This window comes from Odontomachus brunneus, unplaced genomic scaffold (assembly GCF_010583005.1).
Source record: "Odontomachus brunneus isolate Ranch 3 - 2012 unplaced genomic scaffold, Obru_v1 Obru_scaffold_254, whole genome shotgun sequence".
NCBI lineage: Eukaryota > Metazoa > Arthropoda > Insecta > Hymenoptera > Formicidae > Odontomachus > Odontomachus brunneus.
Genome location: NW_022639704.1, coordinates 62021 through 85467, shown reverse-complemented (window position 1 = coordinate 85467; position 23447 = coordinate 62021). Strand labels below are relative to the sequence as shown.

Here is a 23447-nt window from a genome sequence, read left to right as displayed (position 1 = left end):
ACATTTTGGTCGAATCTAACAAATAGATGTCTCACGGAAAGTGAGGCGAAAAAATCCGAGATAAAGGATGAAACGATATCATCAAGACCAATCGACTTGTAATCGCCTGGTAAGAAGAGTCGCGAATAAGAGAATGAGCCAAGAGAGAGGCAGGTGGGAAATGTAGATAGAGTAGCATTATGTATGCGAAAAAGATCAGGCGAAAGGAACGATGACAGACGAAGATATTGCGAGGGGAGATGACATTAGCGCGACAGACAAAACAACGATAAAAAAAACAACGGGACAAGTAGTACATAATGATAACGAAGTTAATTAGGCTTTTTAAGTACCGAGATAATAATTCAATGACAAAGGATGTGGACGAGTACGTCGGTAATGGCGCTGAACTTACGGTACGCCGTCGTCTAATTGAGGATCAACTAGGATCTCTCGAGTGTATCTCGATCGAGATTATCTCGGCAACGAGATGGATCACACGCACGATAAAGAGACAGAGAGAGAGAGAAAGAGAGAGAGAGAGAGAGAGAGAGAGAGAGAGAGAGAGAGAGAGAGAGAGCCGAGGAGGGGTGGGGGGAGCGACGGAATATCGTCTCGCGTAATTCCGTTTTTAATCGATGCAAGCCGGGGTGTCCGCGCAAATCGTCTTTCGTATAACAGTGCCACTTACGTACCGTTAGGCCGCGCGGACAGGATTATCATCTCGTGCGAGCATTTATCACACGGCCATTAACCGGTCGCGTTTCGTTATCTGCCAGACTGGGCGCGAACACCGCGAGATTACGTCGGCATTTTGACAATTAGCGCGCAGCGGTGCGCAGCCACTGTCGGATCGTCGTTGTTACGGATTATTACGCGTCGTCAAGCGATCCAAAACGCAGCGGAAAACCCGCAATTATCGGAAAGTGCCGTCTCTGAAGGATCACGGCCGTTTAGGACACATGTTCGCGTTGTCACGCAATTCATTATCCCGAAAAATTGCAAACGCGAATTCAAGAGATCAAAATAAAAAGATCAAATTCTTAAAACTACAAACAAACTAGATAATTAAAATTTTCGCTTTAACGAATTTTTAAAATTAAAAATTTGATTGAGTCAAAATTTCAATTATTAAATTTTTTATTTTGATTTTTAATTCAATTAATATTCAATTTTTAACTTTAATTCAACTACAATTTTTAATTTTTGAAATTTGATAACTAAAATTAAGAACTAGATTAAATAAAAACTTCAATTATCGAATGTTCAATTTCAATTTTTAATTTAATTGTAATTCAACTTCTAGTCTTCAAAATTCCAGATAATTGAAATTAAAAACTGGATAACTGTAATGTTTCCTTTAAAGAGCTTCTGATACGATTAAAATCAGAATTCAATTTATTAATTCAGTTTTTAATTTCAATTTAAAATTCGATAACTTAAATTTTTGCTTAAAATAAAAAATTCGACATAGTGAAAATTTTTAATCTTAAAAGTTCGTTAGAGCAAAAATTTCAGTTTTTCCGTAATCTCCTTGGCAAGCGATGTATAGTCTGAGAAGTAAAATTAGAGACTCTCTGCAGGATACATCATTGTATTTAGAGTGAAGAAAATTTCCTCGCGAGTTGTAAAATCCGCGCTGATTTGGCCGTGACTTCGCCGTGAATGAATATCAAACGCGGTCATCGAGTAATGCCTTCGCGAAGGCTCCGCGATGATTCACGAAATGGTTAACGATCCTTCTGCCCGCCCCCTCCCCCCTCCCTCCCGCTTTCTGCCCAGGCAATTACTACAAGTTCATTGTATGCAGAATAATCTCGGGGACCCCTCTCTCGCGAGATGTCTACAAGCGGGGAATCGCATCGACGTGCTCGGAACGCTATAATAATGAGAGAATTAATGCGCTGTCGGGTAATGCGAAAATTGTCCGACTCATTGTCTGCGATGAGTGTCTTTCCGCGGAATTTTCCTCGGGCACCTGGCGAGGAGATCGCATCGAAGGTCGGATATCCTCGCGCGTCGGAAAATTGAGAATGTTTGCGCCAGAATGCAATTATTATTCATCACGTCGATGGCGCTCTTCTTCGCGAGGATGCTTCGTGAAAATTCTCGGAATTTTTCTTTAGAAAAATATTTCTGTAATTAAAATCCTGCCATCTTTACAGAGGATCTCTCGCGCTTTCGATCTTCCCCTTAATATATATAAACATTGAAGAACTGTATCTCTACAATTATATCTCTACAATTATTATTATTAAAATATGTTGTAATGTCGTTAAATATATTTTTGAGTGAAGTCGATATTTCATTTTACGTGTGTCGGACGTAAAAAAAAAAAGGTTTCGCCGTCGAAATCGACGGCACAAAGGATGGAAATTGCGCTCCACGCAATTTCCGGAAATGACACAAGCGAAATCCCCTTACGCCCGAGACATTCATAAATAATAACGCGGGCATAAATTTAAATTTAACCCGACAGTCATGGAAATAAACCTGAATGGCGGTACAAAGGTGCGCGTGGACGTAAAAGAAGGAATAAAAAGGGACACGGGCGGAGTAAGGGAGAAAGGGACGAGTACAAGGGCCAAATAAATAGGCGGGAACGCGTTTGGGGGCCGTCTGGGGCCTGACGCTAAACTCGGGCATGCTGCGTTCTCTGAGATTGAAATTTCACCGTCGACAGCCGAGGCGATCCGCTTTCCTGACGATTCTCGCATGACACGCGGGCGATTTCGCTGCAGGTGCTTTTCTACGAAACAACGAAACCCGCGCGAAAATAACGCGCCGCGTGCAAATATCGCGACAAAAGCGACGCGGAGTTTGATTTTGCATTGTTCGTGCGTCGTTCGAGCTTTTCGAGATAATTTCGCTTCTTGGTAGCAAATCAAACTCGTGCAATCGCACGCGCGCGCGTCATCCATTCGATATTTCCCAGGTGATGTGAATATCGGCGAACAAGCCCCACGCGAACAACAACAATTCGAGCAGCTGCCGAGTTGTTTGTTCTCTTGTTGCTGGATACACACTTTTGTCTCCTAACATAATTTCGAGAAATACGATAACTGGGACAATTTCTCAAGAAGTCATCATACTGAAATTCGATCACCAAGATAATTTATAGAAAATTTCCTGGGATCTAATTAGGATCGAATCCGATTCCAAAATATCAAATAATGATGACCTATATAGAAACTTCCCAGACATTCTCAAGTATAGCATGGACTCCGATCAGATTACTCAAACTTGTTCTAAATAGGTGTATCGTATTGCGACGCCAATCAAGAATCGCACTTTTATCCTAACTATAGAAAATTTTCTTGGATCTAATGATGGATCTATTCCCATTTCTCAGATAATTGAAATTGCGGTTCTAAGTAGAAGACACAAAGATAGATGAAAAGTTGTGTAGGAAGAGTGAAAGGAAAAGAGGAGACACAGAAAATAACAAAGTAACAATTGATACTCTCATAATTATGATTTATTGAAATATACGATCTATTTTTTCTGTTTAATATAAGCTGTTGTATACTCGTTCTCTCTCTCTCTCTCTCTCACACACACACACACACACACACACACACACACACACACACACACACACTCTCTCTCTCTCTCTCTCTCTCTCTCTCTCTCTCTCTCTCTCTCTCTCTCTCTCTCTCTCCTTATAATTTATCGACTGTCATAATTATAATATATTTAAATGTTTAATATAATGTTATAGTTTTATATTCGAGGTAAAATATAATATATATTGTTTTACACAAAATACTTATAATCTACTTCTGAGAGAAAATTATCTTTTGAAACAGTTTGAGCATTTATGCTTTTTAAATATTTATACTTGTAAAGTGTGCGTAAATTCTCAAAACGTTTCAGATACTTTATTTTACATAAATATAACACAGAAATCCAAAAAAAGGACAACTTGAGAAAATATTCAATAGAAAAAGTGAGATTTATTTGCGTTTCCCAACGCTTGCGTATTTTATTGAAACATTACTTCTAATCTCCAACTTATCGTAGGTTTTCCAATCAGAAATCATTATTTCTTGGAAATTCGGAATGGGTTCATATTAGATCCCAGAAACTTTTCTATTAGAGGATTAGAAGTTTGATGATTTTAAGTACGCGATTCTAAATGGTAAACTCAAAGTTTTCTCAACATTTTTTCTAGTCTTCATCTTACATTAGAATTAAGTGAGACATATGTGAGAATTTCTCTAAATAATTTATAAGCACACAACAGCACACATTGTCATTACAGCTCATCTATTATATCGCATGATCATTTACCAATATTCTTTATTAATATCTCGTCTATTATTACAAATATTGCGAAACGGTATAAGATTTTTATGCTCATCTCAATTCGTTTTACGTTCCCACAAAAATTACGGAAGAAAGTCTGGGACAGTATATATAAGCTTGCATAATTATTAATATAACTTTATCTCGACGTAATTATTAGTGCCGGGGACTTCTTGATTCTCTTATTACGAAGGTAAAATAGCCGCGTCTCCCCGCGAACTGTTGGTAGTTGAAGGAAAATTTAATACAGGGAAATGCGATTTTACACGTAGAAAATGCGCGCGAGGGAGAGAGAAAGAGAAAGGGATAGAGAGAGGGACCTCCCGCTGTTTGTACTCAGTTATAGAAAATACTTTAGTGCCGCTGAGGTTAATCCGGTTTCTCCCAAGAGTCGCGCGACGGATACCGAGTCGGGGGTGATTTTTGCGCCGTTCGCGCGTATCTTAACGCCGTCGTAAGAACGTCAACGTCGTATTCGCGCGCGCGCGAATTGCGGCGTGTACGGGCGATTTTATTCCGGCGATATCGCCCGCGGAAATACCCCCGGATCGGCCCCGACCTGTCTATCCGTCCCGCGTGATCGCCGACGGAGATGCGTATCGCGCCTCGCCAATTAACACGAGAAGCGACGATCGCGCGTGTACTCGCGGCGCGTGGAATGCAGATTTCGTGCTGACGCTGATTCCGCCACTTCGCAGGTGCTCGAGGAGTCGGACACGTCATCGGAGATAAGCTGCAGGAAGGACGCTCTTAATCTCGAGAACGGCGACTTCAAGACGTCCATCGAGAAGGCGATCACGAAGCTACCGAGGATACAGCACTTGGTGAGATATGCGCGAGAACGGAGATTAATTGCCGAGATAGAGGCTCGCGGGTTTTCGCTCGAACGTGAAATGCAAGTGAGAGTCCGGTTAGGGAGCTGGTGTGTAGCAATTAAGGGGCCAGACCAATGCAACGTTCCGAAGAGAAGCGTACTTTTGTGAATTAATTCGGCGAAAATGCATCAATCAAATTTTTTTAAATATTACACATTAATTAAGCAATTATTAAACTTTAAAAAACTAACTCTTAAACTATTTTTGTTATTTAAAAAAACATATAAATAAATATGCAGCATATGGCCGAACTGTGAAAAACATCGCTGCAATCGGCGAGAAAATTGAAATTAAGAAACCAAAATGTTTCTTAAATAATATGCTTGCAGTTGGAGAATGAATCTAAATTTTAGGCTGTGGGACGAAAATTGTAGAAATTGTAACTGTTTAAAAATTGAATATTTAAGTTTTGCATGTTTCTTTTCTTTTGTTCTACTATTAAACAAGGTATTGTTTAATGTTTATTCCGGATTTTTTAGGTTAACCAAACGCTCATAGATGTTTCTAGACTTTTGAAGCCTGTGATAATATATGACAATCTTTTTTACATACGATTAAAGCTCGTGTCGTTAATTCCGAATATATAACTCTCTAATCTGAGCCTCTCACTTCTGCACTGACGGTATCCGCGATTATGACCTGCTATGTGCACTCTGACAGTCAATTATCCCTGAACAATCACCGATCAGTTAAGATTTCATTGATAAGTTCTACATTAGTGTTGTTTGGCGGCAAATGTCATGCGCAGTTAAATTAGCTGCCATCCTGACAACTGATACTTTGTTTACATAACACATCTGTTAATTCTTTGTTTACATAACAATCTGTTAAAATCAAGGCTCCTTTGGGCCATTTTTCTCGAGAACGACTCAGATTAGAGAGGCTAAGATCAAAGACATATTACATATTTGGAAACAGCTTGACGTGAGCTTTAATTGTATATAAAAGAAACTGTCATTATCGAGCCTAAAATCAGTCGAAACTTAACCACTCTCTTTGGACATTCTCTCTAATCGGAGTACTCTTAGTTCTTTATTTAAATTTCTTAGTCCCTATTTTGCTATTCCCAATTCTCTCTTTGTTATAACTCTTAAAAAATTATATTTTTATTAGAATATAATTTTAAGAAACCAGAATATATCATTGAAATAATTTTCACGATCGTTCACGATCATTTGCACGAGAGAAATATCTTCGCCACAGCGCGTTTCGCAAGTAGGAAAGTGTCGCGCCGCGCCTAGACCCACGTCAAAGGGAAATCCGACGAGTTTCTTCGCCCAGTGTAGAAGGAATTCTACGTCAGTGACGCAGGTGACGCGTAAATTCTGCGCGACACGTCAAAGCTCGCGCGCGCCTATCAATTAGAGGTTATTTTTAGACAATTCTAAAGTGCAACCAAACACACCCGTCGCCACTACTCTCTCTCCCTCTCTTTCTCTGTGCAGTGTCACGAAGCTGAGAAACCGCCGCCTCCGCCGACCCAGGAATCCAGATGGGAGTTTCCTAGAGATAAGCTTAGGTTACAGACAGTCCTTGGGCAAGGAAACTTCGGCCAGGTGAGAGGCATTATTTCCTGCGGCGCGCTATAAAAAACCAAGCTCGTAATTCGCGACTGTCGGATCTTTTTTCCCTTTCCCTTCCTCCCCCACGAAACTCGCGCGGAAATCCAATCCTCGCGATGAAGTCCTCCCGACTTCCATCCGCGAAGCGAGAGAAGCGATTTTACTCGCTCGTCCTCGCGCGGTCTACCCGCGTTTATTTGTAATGGCCGCTTTCGACGTGCACAATCTTGACCGTATTCATGAGATAGTAATGGGCAGTTAGCGTAATATTGGTATAATCGAATTGATTACGCGAGATCGACTGTAGGGAAAACTCGGGGAACGTATAATCCGTTGCGCTGGATTCTTTTCCTTAGTATACGGGGAATAAAAAGACGAGACCGCGCCGCGCTGGTATCGTTGCTTTCCCGTGGAAATGATCGTGCGCTTGAATGGATTCCAGGTGTGGAAAGCCGAAGCCGACGATCTGACCGGTCATCAAGGCACCACTCGATTGGTGGCGGTGAAAACCGTCAAGGAGGGTGCCTCCGATCGAGAGAAAGAGGATTTGGTCCGGGAACTCGAGATCATGCAGCAACTGGGGAGTCATCCGAACGTCGTGACGCTTTTGGGCTGTTGCACCGAAGAAGGTAAGATGACGTCACATCGCAACGTTCGTGTGCACAACGTACTTCTCTTACACTGAGAGAACTGAGAGAAAAATATAGTTGCTTTCGGCATCAACTATGCTTTTTTGTGATTTTAACCAGAAAAATAATTAGAAGAACCATCTTTCTAATAATAGTTATTAAAACAATTGTTTCTCTAATCATTTTTGTGGTTAAAATCACAAAAGAGTATAGTTGACGCCAAAGGCAACTATATTTTTCTCTCAGTGTATGTCAGTCGACGTATTCAATTGATACGCTCGTTCAAAACACTTGTCGTGTTACATGCTACGCTGATTTTTCATCGATTGTTTTGAAACAAAATATAATAAAGATATGAGAGATATATAAAATATAAAATTAAAATATAAGATATAAACGATAAATGCAATTCATATAATGTTTATATCTGTTAGATCATTTTGTTGGCTCTCCACTGGTCATATAAGGAGAGACTTTATTATATATTTATTATATATAAAAATAAATAAATATATATATATATATATATAGAGAGAGAGAGAGAGAGAGAGAGAGAGAGAGCTATTTTTATATTAAATTCGTTAATTTAAATAATTATTTTATTTTAATTTTTATTTTTTAAATAAAATTCTTTTATTTAAGAATTTATTTTGTTTTATTTTTTTGAAAAGTTTTTAATTTCATGATATCTATATCTGTTAGCTCATTTTACTGCCTTTGTATTAGTCATATACGTTAGAGTTTGAGAGAGAGAGAGAGAGAGAGAGAGAGAGACTCTTTTGCATTTAAAAAACTTTTTGCTGGTTTAGGTAGAATTCTAAATATCATAGCTAAAATTTATCACTATTTTTCGCATTTGCTAAAAAATGACTTGTGATAGGGTTTATAGGAACAGCATTCTAGCAACATCTAAGCAAATTTACGTGGGTATAAGGTTCATACATTCATTTGCCTTTCATCGCTGGTCTTTTTCATTTAGCGCAGTCAATTTTTATAAGAAATGTGACTGGCTTTAAATTGGATGGCCGCCACAAAGAGATTTCTCTGTTCAATTTCAAAAGTAGTTCAGACAGATATTCTATTCCTACCATCTGTATTGATTAAATACAAGACTTATGCGATATCACTAGTCACTTATTCATTATATCTAGATAATTTTCGCTATAACAGCGAGACCACTTCTTTGAATGAGTGTGGTACCGGCTACACGCCGGGCAATTTCCCATGGAAACACGATCGTTTCTGCAACGAGTAGCGATCGGTATTACTGCTGTTGCAGTCGAGGTGGATCTTCCTCATTACCGTCACTTACGTTCGACCTTGCGTGTCGCCGCACGCACCGCGGCAGCGTGAACTTTAAAAACTAATGGCGCTTTAACTGCTGGCACATGGGCGCGGAATGCGCAGTGTATATGGTAATTAAGTAATCAAGCAATCCTCGCCGCGCGGAGCAGCGCAGATAGAGATAGAACACGGTCGAGGACGGCTCCTGCAATCAGAACGCCGCCGCCGCCACGATGCGGTTGCGATGCACCTTCCACACCACCAGCGGTCGGCCTTGCGGTTTAATCGAATTCGGATTCGCGCCAACTTCCGCGAGAGATGCGTCGGACGCGGTTTACAGCGTTTCCGACTGCACCCTGGGCTCGAGTCCCTGCGGGAGCGATCGATAACACCGTAAGTCTGTCTCGAATTACGAGAGTTCAAGCCTCAAGTGAGAAGTTTGGTATACACACTGAGAAAAAAATTTATTACATTTCAAAAAGCGTTTGTTTGAATACAACTGTGAACATATTTGTTTAAATTAAGTAATTATTTTTTAAAGTCAAAGGAAGAAATTTATATTTAAAGCTCCTTTATTTATTTAATTTTAGAAAATAATTGCTTAATTTAAACAAATATGTTCACAGTTATATCTGAACAAACATTTTTAAAATTTAGTACATTTTTTTCTCAGTGCAGATGTGCGCGATAATGCACCAATTTTTTTTGATTAATAACTAAACATCTAGGTGATCTTGGAAAATAGTAGAGAGGACTTTTTTGTCCAGTTTGACTTAACATACAAGCGTACAGCGGCAGATGTCGCCATCACAGCTCATCTACTGTATACATTGAGTGAAATTATCCGATAAAAAATTAACAAACGAATATTTTCGGCCAAATTCTGATTAAAAAATTATGAACCGATATTTCTCATTGCATGTTTCATATACAAAAATTCATCGGTATTTTGCTGGTTCGCGTGATCATTCACGAATATTCTTAGATTAATAACTGAAAGTTTTACGTAGTTATTTGCCAAATGATAGAGGAATTTTTCATTCGGTTTAACTTAATCTATCTGTACACCGCGGTACTTGTACATCCACTTGTTCTCCGTGAGTTACTGAACATCCTGTAGATTATGAGGGGACGTTTTTTTAACTTTGGCGTCCTTTGGCGATCAAACTAACAGAAAAATAAAGATTACGACGTTCTTTCTTATAAAAAACTGAAGGAAATAGAATTTATGCAAATCAAAATTACTCTGGTTATGTTGATTCATTGTAAGAACTAAATTTTCTTTGGATAAATTAGTTAATTTCTTTGGATAATTTTTTTAGAAAAATTCTGTCAGAAAATTTTTATAACTTTTGTGAATTTTTTAAATTGTTTTTTAAATTATAAGCTTTTGTTTGAAATAAATAAGTGCATAATATTTGCATTTATAAGAAGTTATAATTTACTTTGGGCAAGCCATTCACTTCTCTTGTTAAAATTAAAATTATGTCACAGACATATTACTCTTACCTTATTTAACAATATTAATTCGGAGATAAATTCGTGACAGATCGAGTTGAATCGCTCCCGGAGCAATCGAGAATACTATTGGTTTGATATATAACGACATAGAGCGATGCGATCAATCTCGCATCGCGATGTTCTAAGCGCATTCTACAATAAGCTTTCAGTCATAAGTCGCAAGCAAATTGGCCAATCACAGTCGACTATTTTCAAAAATAATCGGCTGTGGTTGGTCAACTTGTCTATGACTTATGACTATTAGGTCCGAACAACAATAAATGGAGTAAGGAGTAGGAGTAAGAGGAAATGGAAATAATTAATTTCGCTTATTCCCTTATTCCAGCTCCTTACTTCAGCTCTTACTACTTAATTCAGGCTTACTCCATGTGATGTATACGGGCAAACTTTTATTGGAGTAAGGGAGTAAGCGAAATAATTATTTCCACTTCGTCTTATTCCTACTCCTTACTCCATCTATTATAAATCGGGCCTTAGCTTATTGTAGAATGAACGCGTGCGCGCGCGCTGAAATCGTAAACGAAATGTTTTATCGGCCGCACGAGACTCGCGTCCTCTTCGGGGATGTTCGCGCTCGAAAGATACAAGTATATCTCGTGTACGTAACGCTCTTATCGAGCGATAATCGTTCGCACGTTTCAAAACGTTTTTGCGCAACAAGATAATTTCGCACCGGGCGATAACGAATTAATCGTTGAACGTGAAAACGTTTTCCCTCTTCATTTTTGTTCCTTTGTTTTGCGGTCGTGTTCGTTTAGAGACGTGCAGCTTGCACGGTCATTATGATAATCACGCATGCGAATCGCCTTTGTTTCGTATGGACGTAGATTTATTCTCATTACCTGTCCCCGTTATCTCTACGTCGCTGCGGATAATTGCCGTTAGTTTTTCCGCAAACTCGACAGCCGCGAATTAAGTCGTCGTAAACAATTCGTTGATCAGTATTTTCTCTCGGTATTTTCCTTCCGTCGGCCTGTCCACCTTGAAAATTCGTCTCGTGGACAAGACGCAAAAGGCCGATAAACAAATTGCCGATGTGTCAGCTTAATGTCCGCCGTATCTCACCTACTGATACGGAGCCGAGCATACCAAGAGAAAAAATACTCGGAAATTTATTTATGGAATGTGAATGTTTATTTCGCAGAAATTTATTAGCAAGGTGTTGTGGCATTTGGTAATCGAGGAATAGATCGACATACTACAGTAATTCTCGCTATTTTCATCCGAAACTTATATTTTAGGAACTAAAATTTACTGTTAACCTTTTGACTCCCAGCGGACGTTCGCCCTATAAATAATTTTTTTAGAAAAATTCTGTCAGAAAATTTTGATAACTTTTGTGGATTTTTTAAATTGTTTTTTTAAGTTATAAGCTTTTGTTTGAGATAAATAAATGCATAATATTTGCATTTATAAGAAGTTATAATTTACTTTGGGCAAGCCATTCACTTCTCTTGGAAAATTATGTCACAGACATATTACTTACCTTATTTAACAATATTAATACTAATTAACAATACAGAATCGTATTATAATCATAAAACTTTAAAGATATTCTATGTTGATATAAATAAAAATAAATGACATTACATTATATTTACGCATTGTTATGTTTATTTACTATTTTAATATAATTTTTAATGTCATAAACATACTTAATTATTAAATATATATTAAACATATTTATTAAATATATTTAAATATATTTAAATATTAAATATTTAAATATATTTTTAAATGTATTAAAAAATATATTTAAATATATATTAAATAAATTTATTTCTGTGTAATATAATTACACAGAAAATTTTTTGGTGTTAGTTGCTCGCCTCACTTGGGAACTTATGTCTGAAAAATTAATATAGAAATCGAAAAGTTGAAACACTTGTTATGTACTTCTAGCGAAATTTGCCATGTTTCTTAGCAAGATAGGCCTTATTGACAGTCTATTTCTGGACCAATAAAAACATAGTAAAATTGAAGAGAATTTAAATGAAATCTGACTATAATATTCTCTCCGTGTACTTTCTCTCTCAGTTTCTTTCGCAAAGTGGCGTAAAGATATCAGTAATCCTGTCGGCTTGGCACGAACAAAAGCGATGATCGATGAATGTTTGCCGTTATTTCATCACCTCGCGATTAATTAAAAAAGGAAGGAGAGAGACATCGCGTTCCGCTCTCACAAAGTGCAGTCGTGCGGTCGGAAGTGATTGATGCTGTGGGATTTCATTATCGAAAGTAAATGCGCGACGAATCGGCAAATAATTCGCCTGCCGGACAAGCGCGCGCGGCGAAATTACCCCGTAAGGATCGAGTCCCGTCGCGAAATATCGTAAAAGGAAATTCATTACACCTCCTCGACGACTTTCCGGACATCGAGCCAATTATCTCCAGGTTTCACTTTCTGATTCGAGAAAACGACGCGAGTCGCCGTGGAGTCGATTCGGAAATTCGCAAATCGACTCGGCGCGTCTCGCACGGTTCTCCGCGCGGTTTGACGCAACGCATTCGCGGTAGAGACATCAGAAATTTGCTCTGATGATCTCGCACGTGTCAGGGCGCGCCTCGGGAGGGAGAAAAGGGAGACCATTATACGTCCTTCCTTCCAGGCTGCTCGATATCGTTACTTCTCATCGTTCGTATAAATTTCCATACGCATCCGCGCGCTCGCTTGCGCGACGTGCCTCCTCTTCGCGGCACAATACGTCTATTAAGTCGGTATCCCCGCGAGACGCTCGTTCCATTCGCGGATCAAAAGGAGGCCAGATGAAAAAGGTGAACGGGACGAGAGAGAGAGAGAGAGAGAGAGAGAGAGAGAGAGAAAAAGACGATACGATCTGGGCCGTACGATCGTTTCAGCGCGAAGACCCAACGGCCGCGCGTTTATCGTTCACTTTCGATTAATGAAATTATCGTAGCTATTGTGCGTGCGCCCGTCTCGTCGCCCTTCTCGCGTTAATTAAAAACCGCGCCTCGAGAACGTCGAGTCAGTTACAATGATCTCGTCTCGGCTATGTGTGTAACATTCTCCTTTCATTACCATTTCGTTACCAATTTTTAAAGGTACATTTTTAGAGGTACATTAAAGGTTTGAAGGTTCCTTAAAGCTACATTTTTTCAACTTTCATTTCCATTAAATGCATTAACATAATGTAGTTTCAGGTTTATATGTTGCGTTGATAAAGAAATGATTAACTCCTTTAATACCTGAATATTGGTCGGTAAAATATTCTTCTTCATAAAATAGTCTTAAAAGACTTAAAATAGTCTTGAATAAGCTTAAAAGATGAAGAGTTTTGTGGTTCAAATACAATTGAACATCGGGAAATACAATTTTCTGAACGTGTACGTGATTATATATTTTCATATTTCCTTGTGTGCCTCAGAATTTAATAAATTTTGCAATTAATCTTACATGATAACAAATCTTACAATAAATTTTACACGATAATAAACACAAAAGCCAACTTATACTAAGATGACATCGCTAAATAAATTGAGGAAATAAAATTTGTTTATTTTTTTTTGTGAGAAATTTTACACAGATTCGAGTGTCAACAATTCTGCTTCGTACGCAATCGCCATGTTAGTTTCTTTAGCGGGAAAATCACTGTTTTACTATTTGAGACGAAAAATATAACTCTATCTAGAGTGGATAGATAGTATCATATCGATGGAATTATTAATTTATTTTTCTTTTAGCAAATTCTCGCTTTATTTTGATAATATATAAATTATTGTCATTAATCATGCCATATATGATATAATCATATCATAGACTTTTATAGACTTCGATGTGAATCCTTAAAGAATGCAATAATAATAATAATGATAATAATAATGCTAATAATGATGATAATAATAACCTTTATTATCAAAAGTGTAACTTTCAGTATGCACGAATAAAATAAAAATAATCACAAATGTGAAAAAGACAGGAAATTAGATTTAATATTAAATACAGAAAATGGAGCATATAAAAGAAAAAAAAAACTATTTGATCAATAATTATAAAACGATGGAAATTTATTGGAATTTTAAATTATCATACGAGGGCGCTGAAAAAAGCAGATTAAAACTTTGCAGGCACCTAATAGCTTCGAACTCACGCGCGGACTCCCACATTATTCCGCGAGATAAAAAAACTTTTCCTCGACGACAGCCGAGAGAAAAAAAAAGAGAAAGAGAGAGAGAGATCTCGTCGATAAAATCTCGCGTTAAATTTTGCAAGCTGGGGAGAATTTTATCCTCGACGAGAATATAAAGTATCCCGAACCTCTCAATATTTTCTACTCTGAAAAAAAATGTTGAAGCGCTTAGTAGGCTAATTGGTGATTCGGCGATTCGCCGAATGATCGTCCTTGCAGGAAAATTGGCGAGGAATCAAGTCGGCAGACGGGGGTAGGAAGAAATTCGCCCGTCGGACCGGCGAATTGTTCTCTGCAACGATAAAACGCTCATCACGGCCGCAGTAAAAGATCCGGACGGGAATCCTGGGAGATCCTCGGGAATCCTTTGAGATCCTTGGAGATCTCCGCTGCTCTCGGGCGTCGCTTGTGGAACCCTCTTCGCGGCCACAACAGAGCCGCGGAAGGTACACGCGCGCGGCCACCGCGCATAAAATTTACGACGTTTAAATTTCGGCCACACCGCATTTATCGTGGCGGCGGCAGCGGCGGAGGCCGAATTTCTTCCCGGGGACGTACGTCAAAGCGCGGCCTCTTCGACGACCGCTTTACGAGCGGTGGCCGCGCCGTTTTGGCCGGGGAATAAAAGCCGTGACGCGGCCAGTCGTTTCGTAGACCACCGGAGGAATTATTAGCGAGCGGTGAGAATTCGCAGCGATAAGTTATCGCGCCGCGCGAACGTTATTTTTCGTGTCGCCTTGGAAACGGTGTGTCCTTTCGCAGCGCGCGGATTCGCCGACACGTTACGGTCTTAATCGACGCGACGATTTTTTATGCGCGCGATCGCGAAATTTCTCAAAAATTCCCTCGGCTCCTACATAAAAATGACGCGCGAAGCACTGCCCTTTGTTTAAATAAATGATACGAAAAGCAATTATGTATATATAATCCCTCTGTAGAGGGATGGTTTTTTTATACAAGAAATATGAAAAGGATAGTATAATCGCCTGCACGTTAGTGATTGCTTCTACGTCATCAATATTTTTTGGAGTCCGTCGTTCATTTTAGCATCCCCTTAAGCCCGGCCTCTGTTCCTCTTCTCTCTTTTTCTCTAATCGAGCCCCGGGTTATTTATCTACTCCCATGACCATGGCGAGATGTATGAAATAGAGGCGACATTAAGGACCGGCATTCTTTAAGAACGGCGAGTCCAGCCACATGTTATGACTCTGTCTCTCTTCTCTTTTGACGCGAGTTTTTCATGCAGATAATGTCCTGGAAGGTACCGTTCCGACGTTTTGTTTTACGACGGCCACTTCGACGGCTCCCTCGTCGAATCCAAGATAGATCTTCGATGTCTGACCATGTCCTTATCTGGCAACAGTCTCAGAATTCGTCGGGATTAATGGCGTGTCTCCTTGTGAGAGCCTGTAGATTAGACAAATATCGTCGGTTTGTCGAGGAAATAGCCGACAACGACATCTGTCGCGATGAGGGATTCGCGCGCAACATAAGATTGCAAAAAACATTCTTGTCCTATTCTTGTCCAATCTATTTTTGTCCTGTTTTTCTTCTCCACTTCGCTCAAACGCATTTTTATTCCAATGCACATTTAGACAGAATAAAACACCCAACTATTGACATCCCCTTAGCTTATCGACATTCTAGAAATAATCAGGTTTTTCATGCAACTAGCATTGTAGTTGAACTTTTTGCCTGTATTCAATGATTCCAAAGAAGAGCTTTAAAACTGAAACTATGAACAACCGCTATTGATCGTAGGAAAAATTAAGTTCTTCTAGAATGTTAAAGACTAAGAAGTCTAATAATTGAGAGTGCCAGTAACTGAGTGTTTTATTTTATCTATTTAGAAATTTAACTTATAATCCTGATCATATTCATTGTAATCAGTTATCTGCTTTGTGCAAAATAATGCGTTACCAGGTTTTGATGAACAAGAATGAAAAATAACTAATTAATTAGTTAAAAGTCACACAATTTAATCCACGATTAAAATTTTAATTATGCAAAAATCATATATAATGTTTGATGTAATTAATTTTTAACTTTGATAAGTTAATTTAATTTTAACTTCATTTAAATTTTGATTTTAATCTCAACTTCATTTTAATTTTAGTTTTAATTTTAATTTATTAGTTTATTTATTATTAGTTTAATTTTAATACAATTCAAAATTTTACCTTTTAATTTACTTTTTAATTAAGTTATTTTTTTATGTAACTTTTAGCTTAATTAATTTAATTTTTTAAATCATCAAGCTAAACTTAATTTAGAAAATAATAATTCAATTCATTTAAACCTGCTAAAAAAATCATATAACGTAGTGTAGCAATCAGAATCTTATTGATAATAAGAAGTCTGTTTCTTTTCGAATCACTTCTTAAACTGTACAAAATGTACTTGTTTCATCCTAACTTATTGCATCTGTGCTCACTAGTTCAGTAAGAATTCGAGAGAGCTCGAGAAGTTCGAGAAAGAACAGACAGAGGATTATTAATGATAGAACTTTATTAATAATAGCCGACATCACCAAACCAGGTAACTGATTGGGATCGACTAGAATCAGGACCGTGGGATAAATTTCCAGTCGTTTAGTAACACTCAATCGCACTGCGAGTTTGTTTTCGCAATTATTATTACGTGTGCGAAGCGTGATTCGCGTAAACGGTAAGCGGAACGATATACCATCAGGGTCGCGAATCGACGTCGCGCACTTCTATTGTTTCGCATTCGTCACGGCTATTGTATCGCGCGTGCCATATCGATCGACGTAGGCGCTGGTCCGCGATTTTTACGGATCGGAACGCAGAGCTGGCGCGAGTCCAGTGCGCGTACATACGCAGCGTGTGGAAAAATGTCGCTTCAACGTTTGCCTGCATCCGCGACTCTGTGTGATTGAACAGAGACAGGCGACCAAAAAAATTACGCACGAATTTTCCCCACAAAAATCAGACAAGTAACATACAAATAACGCTACACAGCGAAGCTCAGAATTCATTATCATAATACATTCGTGTTTCATATATAACCTTTGATAATCTAATTAAAATAACCGGCCACTTTGACGAGTCAATGAGTCGTACACGAACGGCAGCGATCCTTCCGTTCGCTTTGCGAATCGATTTAATAATAACGAAGCACGGGCTTGATTATCATCGGCATGTTGATATTCGTGCGCGCGACGTATCGGGATAAATCGCGGCGCAGAGCCGTTCGCGATGCAATATCGCGACGTTGAATCGTTAATGGATAATTAATAACGCGCGAGTCGACACGAGTGGAATGGCCACCGCGAACATTACGTCGCGTCCAATCCGGCCGGAGAAATGTATCGGTCGCGCGTTAATCCGTGCGGCGGGCGCGTTAACGCGCTACTTTGCGCCCGAGAATTATTGGAGGGTGGTAATGTTGACCTAATATGAGAATTACGATAGCAGTGCGCCGACGAAAGCGGCTCCATAAGTTACAATCAGCCGGCCGCGCTCTATCCACGGGGGCTCCTTCTCTCTCGTTCTTTCTCTCTCTCTCTGTCTCTCTCTCGCCAAAGCATGTCGCTTAAATTATTTCTCAAACGCCCCGCGCGGATTTCTCGTCCTCGCCGCGGGACCTTCTAATCGACAATGCGCGCGCTCTTTTTATTTCCACACGATCGAAGAGGTGGACATGTGCTGTTCCAAAAAACTAAAATCTTAAGGTTCGGGAACTGCACGGAAAAAAAGAAGGTTTGATTGGATTGACCAATTTTCGGTGAAATACGAACGGTTCAGAAGTTGCGGAATTCTCTTTAAGGCTCCTCATATCTCATCGCGGCCGTGTTGAATTTGTGACGTGATGGAACGACATACTGACGGAAGTTGCGTGCCATTTCTGAGTAAAGATAAATGTGGACGAGAGCACTTGAGACTGCTTGAGCATACTTGTAACATTTTAAATTGAAAGGTATCCTTTTCCTCTGGCGATGAATAAATTGTAAAATGAGGCATGCAGACAAAACAGACTTATTTCATCATTTCACGTGTAGAGAAATTTCCAGAGAGAACTAGTTACTAGCCAGAAGCTGGCTAGTTTTTATCAGCTAGGATTTATTACGCAATAACTATTCAGAAACTGGGCAAGAAAATACTGGTCAGTATTTTTTTGCCAATTACTGATTCTAGAAACTAAGCAACACAAAATGATAAGTAAATACTAGGCAGCTCTTCCGTCTAGTAAATTCCGCGAGAAGATCATGGTCAGTTTGTCGCGCGCTGCAATGCAATTTACGTTAACACAGAAACACGTCGTCGTTACATTTACATTCGCCTTCTCTGACGTTTGTCGAGAGGATTGTGAGGAGACTCACGTAGACGCGCGGTCGCGAGAAAAATTCGCCGGACCTTGGAAGGCGCGAGCGACGCCCGCGAGAAATGCCGTCGTTTCTCGTCGCGATAATATTTTCAGTTTTCACGGCGAATCGTGCACATTTCGCACGGCAAGTGGCTCGCGTCCGAGCGAAATAACACAAAGCCGCGTTCGCTCCGCTCAGTCCCGAGTGAGTAAGTCCCGATGAATAAGAATTATCCTTTGGCGATTGAGATCTCCACGCTACGAAACACACGGACGACGCGCTCCAATGCTCTCACTCGCGCCATGAATAAACATCGAGGATGCAGCTTTATTTTTCCTGTGATTGCAGAGCCTCATTATCTCATACTGGAGTACGTCATGTACGGCAAGCTGTTGGCGTACCTGCGCGACCACCGCACCAGGCAGTACTTCTACAACTTCAGCGAGGACTCCGCGGCCTTGACGTCCAGGGACCTCACCGTTTTCGGCTACTGCGTGGCCAGAGGCATGGAATACCTCGCGTCGAAGAAGGTACGAATTATTCTTTTCATGGGAGCAAAATGTAAGCATTCTGCTCCCATTCTGCTTCCTTTGTGCTCCCCAAAATCGCCTTTACATGGAAATTTTGTAGCAAAAGTTGCTGTAGAATTTTCTAACTGAAGAATATCAATATTTCGCCTTAATTTATTGAATGTTTTCCTTTCGGAATGCGACTCAAGTCAACACAAACATCCCTCTGTCTTCGTTACTCATTAAGTAATGCCAAAACGATGTCTATGTCGATTTGTGTTACTATATAGAAAGCACTTATTATCTTCCTGTTTCATATTATTTATATGCTGTTTATATTTTAGAAACTATAGTCTGTTATCAATACATATACATATTAAGTAATTACTGACAATTAATGATTTATTTCTATCAAAGTGGGTAAAATATAACTGGGTTTTAAGAAAATACGTAATGCAAAAGGAAAAATATTTATTTGCTTTTTTTAGTTTTATTTAACGTTAATTAAAATTTTTTAATATATTGTTATAAATTCAAGTAACTTAAATTGTTATAAATTCAAGTAACTTAAATTACAAATCTGTCATTTTGATTATTTTGATAGTTCTGATGTTAAAAAATTTCCATTAAATTAGTTTCCCTATGAGAGTGGTTAAAATTATCGAATTTTGAAAAAATACGTAATGTAAGGGAAAAAATATATATTTACCTTGTTTAGTTTTATTTAACGTTAGTTAAAAATGTACTGTTGTAAATTTAACTAATTTTTATCAGAAATAACGAATCCCCATCATTTTTTGCTTTCGTAGTTTCAGTATTTAAAAAATTTACTCCTTAGCAAAGTTTACTGTTTCTTAGCAAAAATTTAATTGACAATTTATTCTTATTATTAAAAATATGACAAAATTGAAAAGATTTTATGCGAGGAAAAATTCGTGTATAAAAGTGACTTAAAATTAATTTGATTTAACTTGAAACTATGAAAGAGTAATTGTAATTGTCTGATTGCCTTTTATATATATATATGCACAATGCAGTATATGTAGAATTTAAATAAGCTTCATTATTATTATCGGTGTTGACCTTAAGTGATTTTTATGGGAACGGCTGATCCCCAGATATTTATACGTTGCATATTTATGGACGAAGCAAAGGAAGCCGATTCCCACGTGGTTCGTTCACGTAGAATAGCGTCTTTCTTGTTTTTCTCATTTGTCGGCGCGTGCGTGACCGCTACGTGCCATCGAGAAAGAAATTCGATCGAGACACGAAAGGAAACGGAGCCGCGATAGTAAATCTCGTCACGGCACTTTTGGGCCCGATGAAATCAACGCGCGCGCACGACGTTAACAGCCTCAGCCGCGTTGACCTCCTCGGCGATGCAAGCGCGTTACGACATGCACTTATTTTACCTTCTCGCGTCGGCTCGTAATTTCGTGTAAATTTAAGAAACCCATACAACACACACACACACACCCACACATACACGTTCTTAGTTTAATTAAAAATTGCTTCATCTCCATATAATTCCCAGATTTGTTCAATGATTTCGCGTGAAATTTCGATTCACTTTACTTTTCTACAATACTTCTCTCCGTGCAATTCGGATGTAAAGTTACAAAAACAAAATCTCGCGCTACGCCGATCATCATGCCAACACACATCCCCTAACAATCCTTGATGACGTTACGTTATATCCCTCGGTGATGCGCCATCGATGTGTAATACCGCGTCAATTAACGAACCCTCATTATGCAGAAGGCTTATTTATAGACCGAGGCCTCGACGCGGCTAATTACCGTTTTGCCAGAGAGAGAGAGAGAGAGAGAGAGAGAGAGAGAGAGAGAGTTACTCTCAGTAAACACACAGTATTACACAAACAACAAAATCCCGCGTTATTATGTCAATATATCTTGCCAGTCCTCGTTATATCAATCTCTTTCGACGAGCCCTCGAGAGAGGCCGGCATTGAATTTGCACGTGATAACGCGCCAATTAATTTCGCTTTATTATTTCGCTCGTCTGCGAATCGAACATCCGTGCGGGTCTCGCGCGATATAACTAATTGTCGCCGCGTCAGTAAAAAAAAGTCGCTTCAGGAACGAGGCAGAGAACCGCTTTGGCGGCCGTTCTTTCCCCGTGTTTTCCTCTTTCTTCCTTTGCGACGGCATCCCGTGCGACTCCTTACGACATACCGCCGGGACCGCCGGACGCGCGAAAGGGTGGAAAGGAGTCGCGATAAATTTCGGGACGACACCTCGGCGAGATCGATACACGCTGCGGTCGTTTAACATGTTTAGCCGTTGGTCCTGCCGTTAATCCTCGCGCGATTGGCCCCTTGATCGGCGGAAATGCAATATTGTGCTCAAAAGGTGGCTTTAACTGACGAAAACGTTATATTGCATTTTAATACTTGATTTTCTGGCTCTTTTTTAATATCTCAGTATTTATAAAATTGGATATTCGGAGGTTTTTGAGGTCATTCCATTCAATGGTGAATTTTGGAACTTGGCGGATGTAACAGCCGACTAAAAATTTAGAAAAATATAAAAATTTTGAAATATTGACACAAAATTTTAATTGCTTAATTTTAGAAAACCCATATTTTGCCAACTTTTGCAAAAGAGCAATGCTGAAAGAAAAAGATTATCTTATAAATATCAATAAAAAAATCAATAAGACCACTAGAAACTTCTTTTGTTCACAATCGTTCACTAAAAAGCATTTGCTGAGAAATGAAAATTTTCTGTAGAAAAACTGTATTTTTTCACAAAGTTCCTCAAGATTACTTTAAGCTTCATGGGGCTCAAAAACATAAGAATAGTCCGATTTCATAAATTTCCTTTACGGGAAAATTTGAGTTCTTCTGCATTGTTTTTTAGTTTGCCAATCAAGGATTTAAAGGACCCGTCGCTGTTGCCCGTGAACCTTTACGAACTGAGTCGTTTCCGATATTTCTTCTCAAATAATCCGTAAAAATTTAATTTACTTGGCGAGCAAGTAGTTTGCATTTTTCTCAATACTTCTTAATGTCTGTATGGTAATGTGGATAACAAAAAGAAATCACAAGAATTGTATTTCACAAGATTGCTGTGCAAAATTGCACTACACTGGCTTCCCGGGTTAATAAGCAAAAGGTCATTGATAGAACCAAATAGAATGAAACGCGGTGTCGAGGTGATACACAAAGAACCGCAAAGAGGTAATTAATTTCCAGGACTCGGCCGCTGGTCGAGTGTCTCGATGCGTCGGATGATTTTTCAAGCCGCAACATTTTGCTGCTGTCGCGTGATCGTCGCACTTATCGCGCACTTAACAGCCTTTACGGCCAATTACCGTTAACTCCGTCCTCATTCGCGAGATACGGCTGGCGGCCGATTTGGAATATGGATCGCACTTGCGGGTTATGAATAGAAAAAAAGTAAAAAACGAACGCGCGCGTTAATGCGCGGTTGTATCATTGCCGCTGCCCCCCTTCTGGGTCCCCGCGGTCGAGAAGCTTCAATGCACGATTTTAATATCTCCTCTTTACGAGCAGACGAGGAAAAAACGGTTTCGCGAAGCGTTTACGGCTACACGAGGAACTCGGCAATGCTTTCGACGCAGTTTTCCCGCCGCGGCACCCCAAATCGACAACCCTTACAACCCGGAAAGCCACTGCAGTGCAATTTTGCGCAGCAATCTTGTGAAATACAATTCTTGTGATTTCTTTTTGTTATCCACATTTTCCATACAGATATTAAGAAGTATTGAGCAAACTGCTTGCTCGCCAAGTAAATGACATTTTTACGAATTATTCGAGAAGAAATACCGGAAACAACTCAGTTAGCCACCCGAATTATTCGAGAATCCTAAAATCCGCTCGTGCGCGAGGAGGAGGTAGATGGAGATAGATAAGGGAACCCGGCGTAAATTTCTCCACCCACGTGATCGCGAGGAGAACGACGGGAAAGGGGAACCTTCGAGGACAACTGGCACTCCGTGGAAGGTCGCGCGGGCATCATCCGCTGCCTGACAAATAGTCGCTAATGACGTTTCATTCCGTACGTTTTCGCACGGTCGTAAAACTTCCGCCGTGACGTTTGGCCGCTCGTCTCGGAGGACGCGGTCTCACCCGAGGATCTGTGTCACTAGGCAAAGATTAACTCTTATTTCTCGCACGAAACGAGCTCGAGGATAATCGTGCACACGGCGAAAATGTTGCAGCAAAAAGCACGTCAAAATTATACCTCTTTTTACAACATGGAACAAAAGGTTTGGTTACATCAAACTGAATTAACGTGAAAATTAACGTGAGACGCAACC

General features: G+C 39.5%; 1 protein-coding gene across 1 annotated transcript in view; it reads left to right on the top strand.

The window, feature by feature from the left end:
• Positions 1 to 23447, top strand: part of LOC116852753 (mucin-5AC-like) — a 41317-nt gene that overhangs the window by 9999 nt on the left and 7871 nt on the right. Inside the window, exons 4-7 of the mRNA XM_032833389.1 lie at positions 4986 to 5111; positions 6608 to 6718; positions 7167 to 7353; positions 18982 to 19163. Of these exons, the coding sequence (XP_032689280.1) occupies positions 4986 to 5111; positions 6608 to 6718; positions 7167 to 7353; positions 18982 to 19163 (606 nt within the window). The remainder of the gene's footprint in view (positions 1 to 4985; positions 5112 to 6607; positions 6719 to 7166; positions 7354 to 18981; positions 19164 to 23447) is intronic.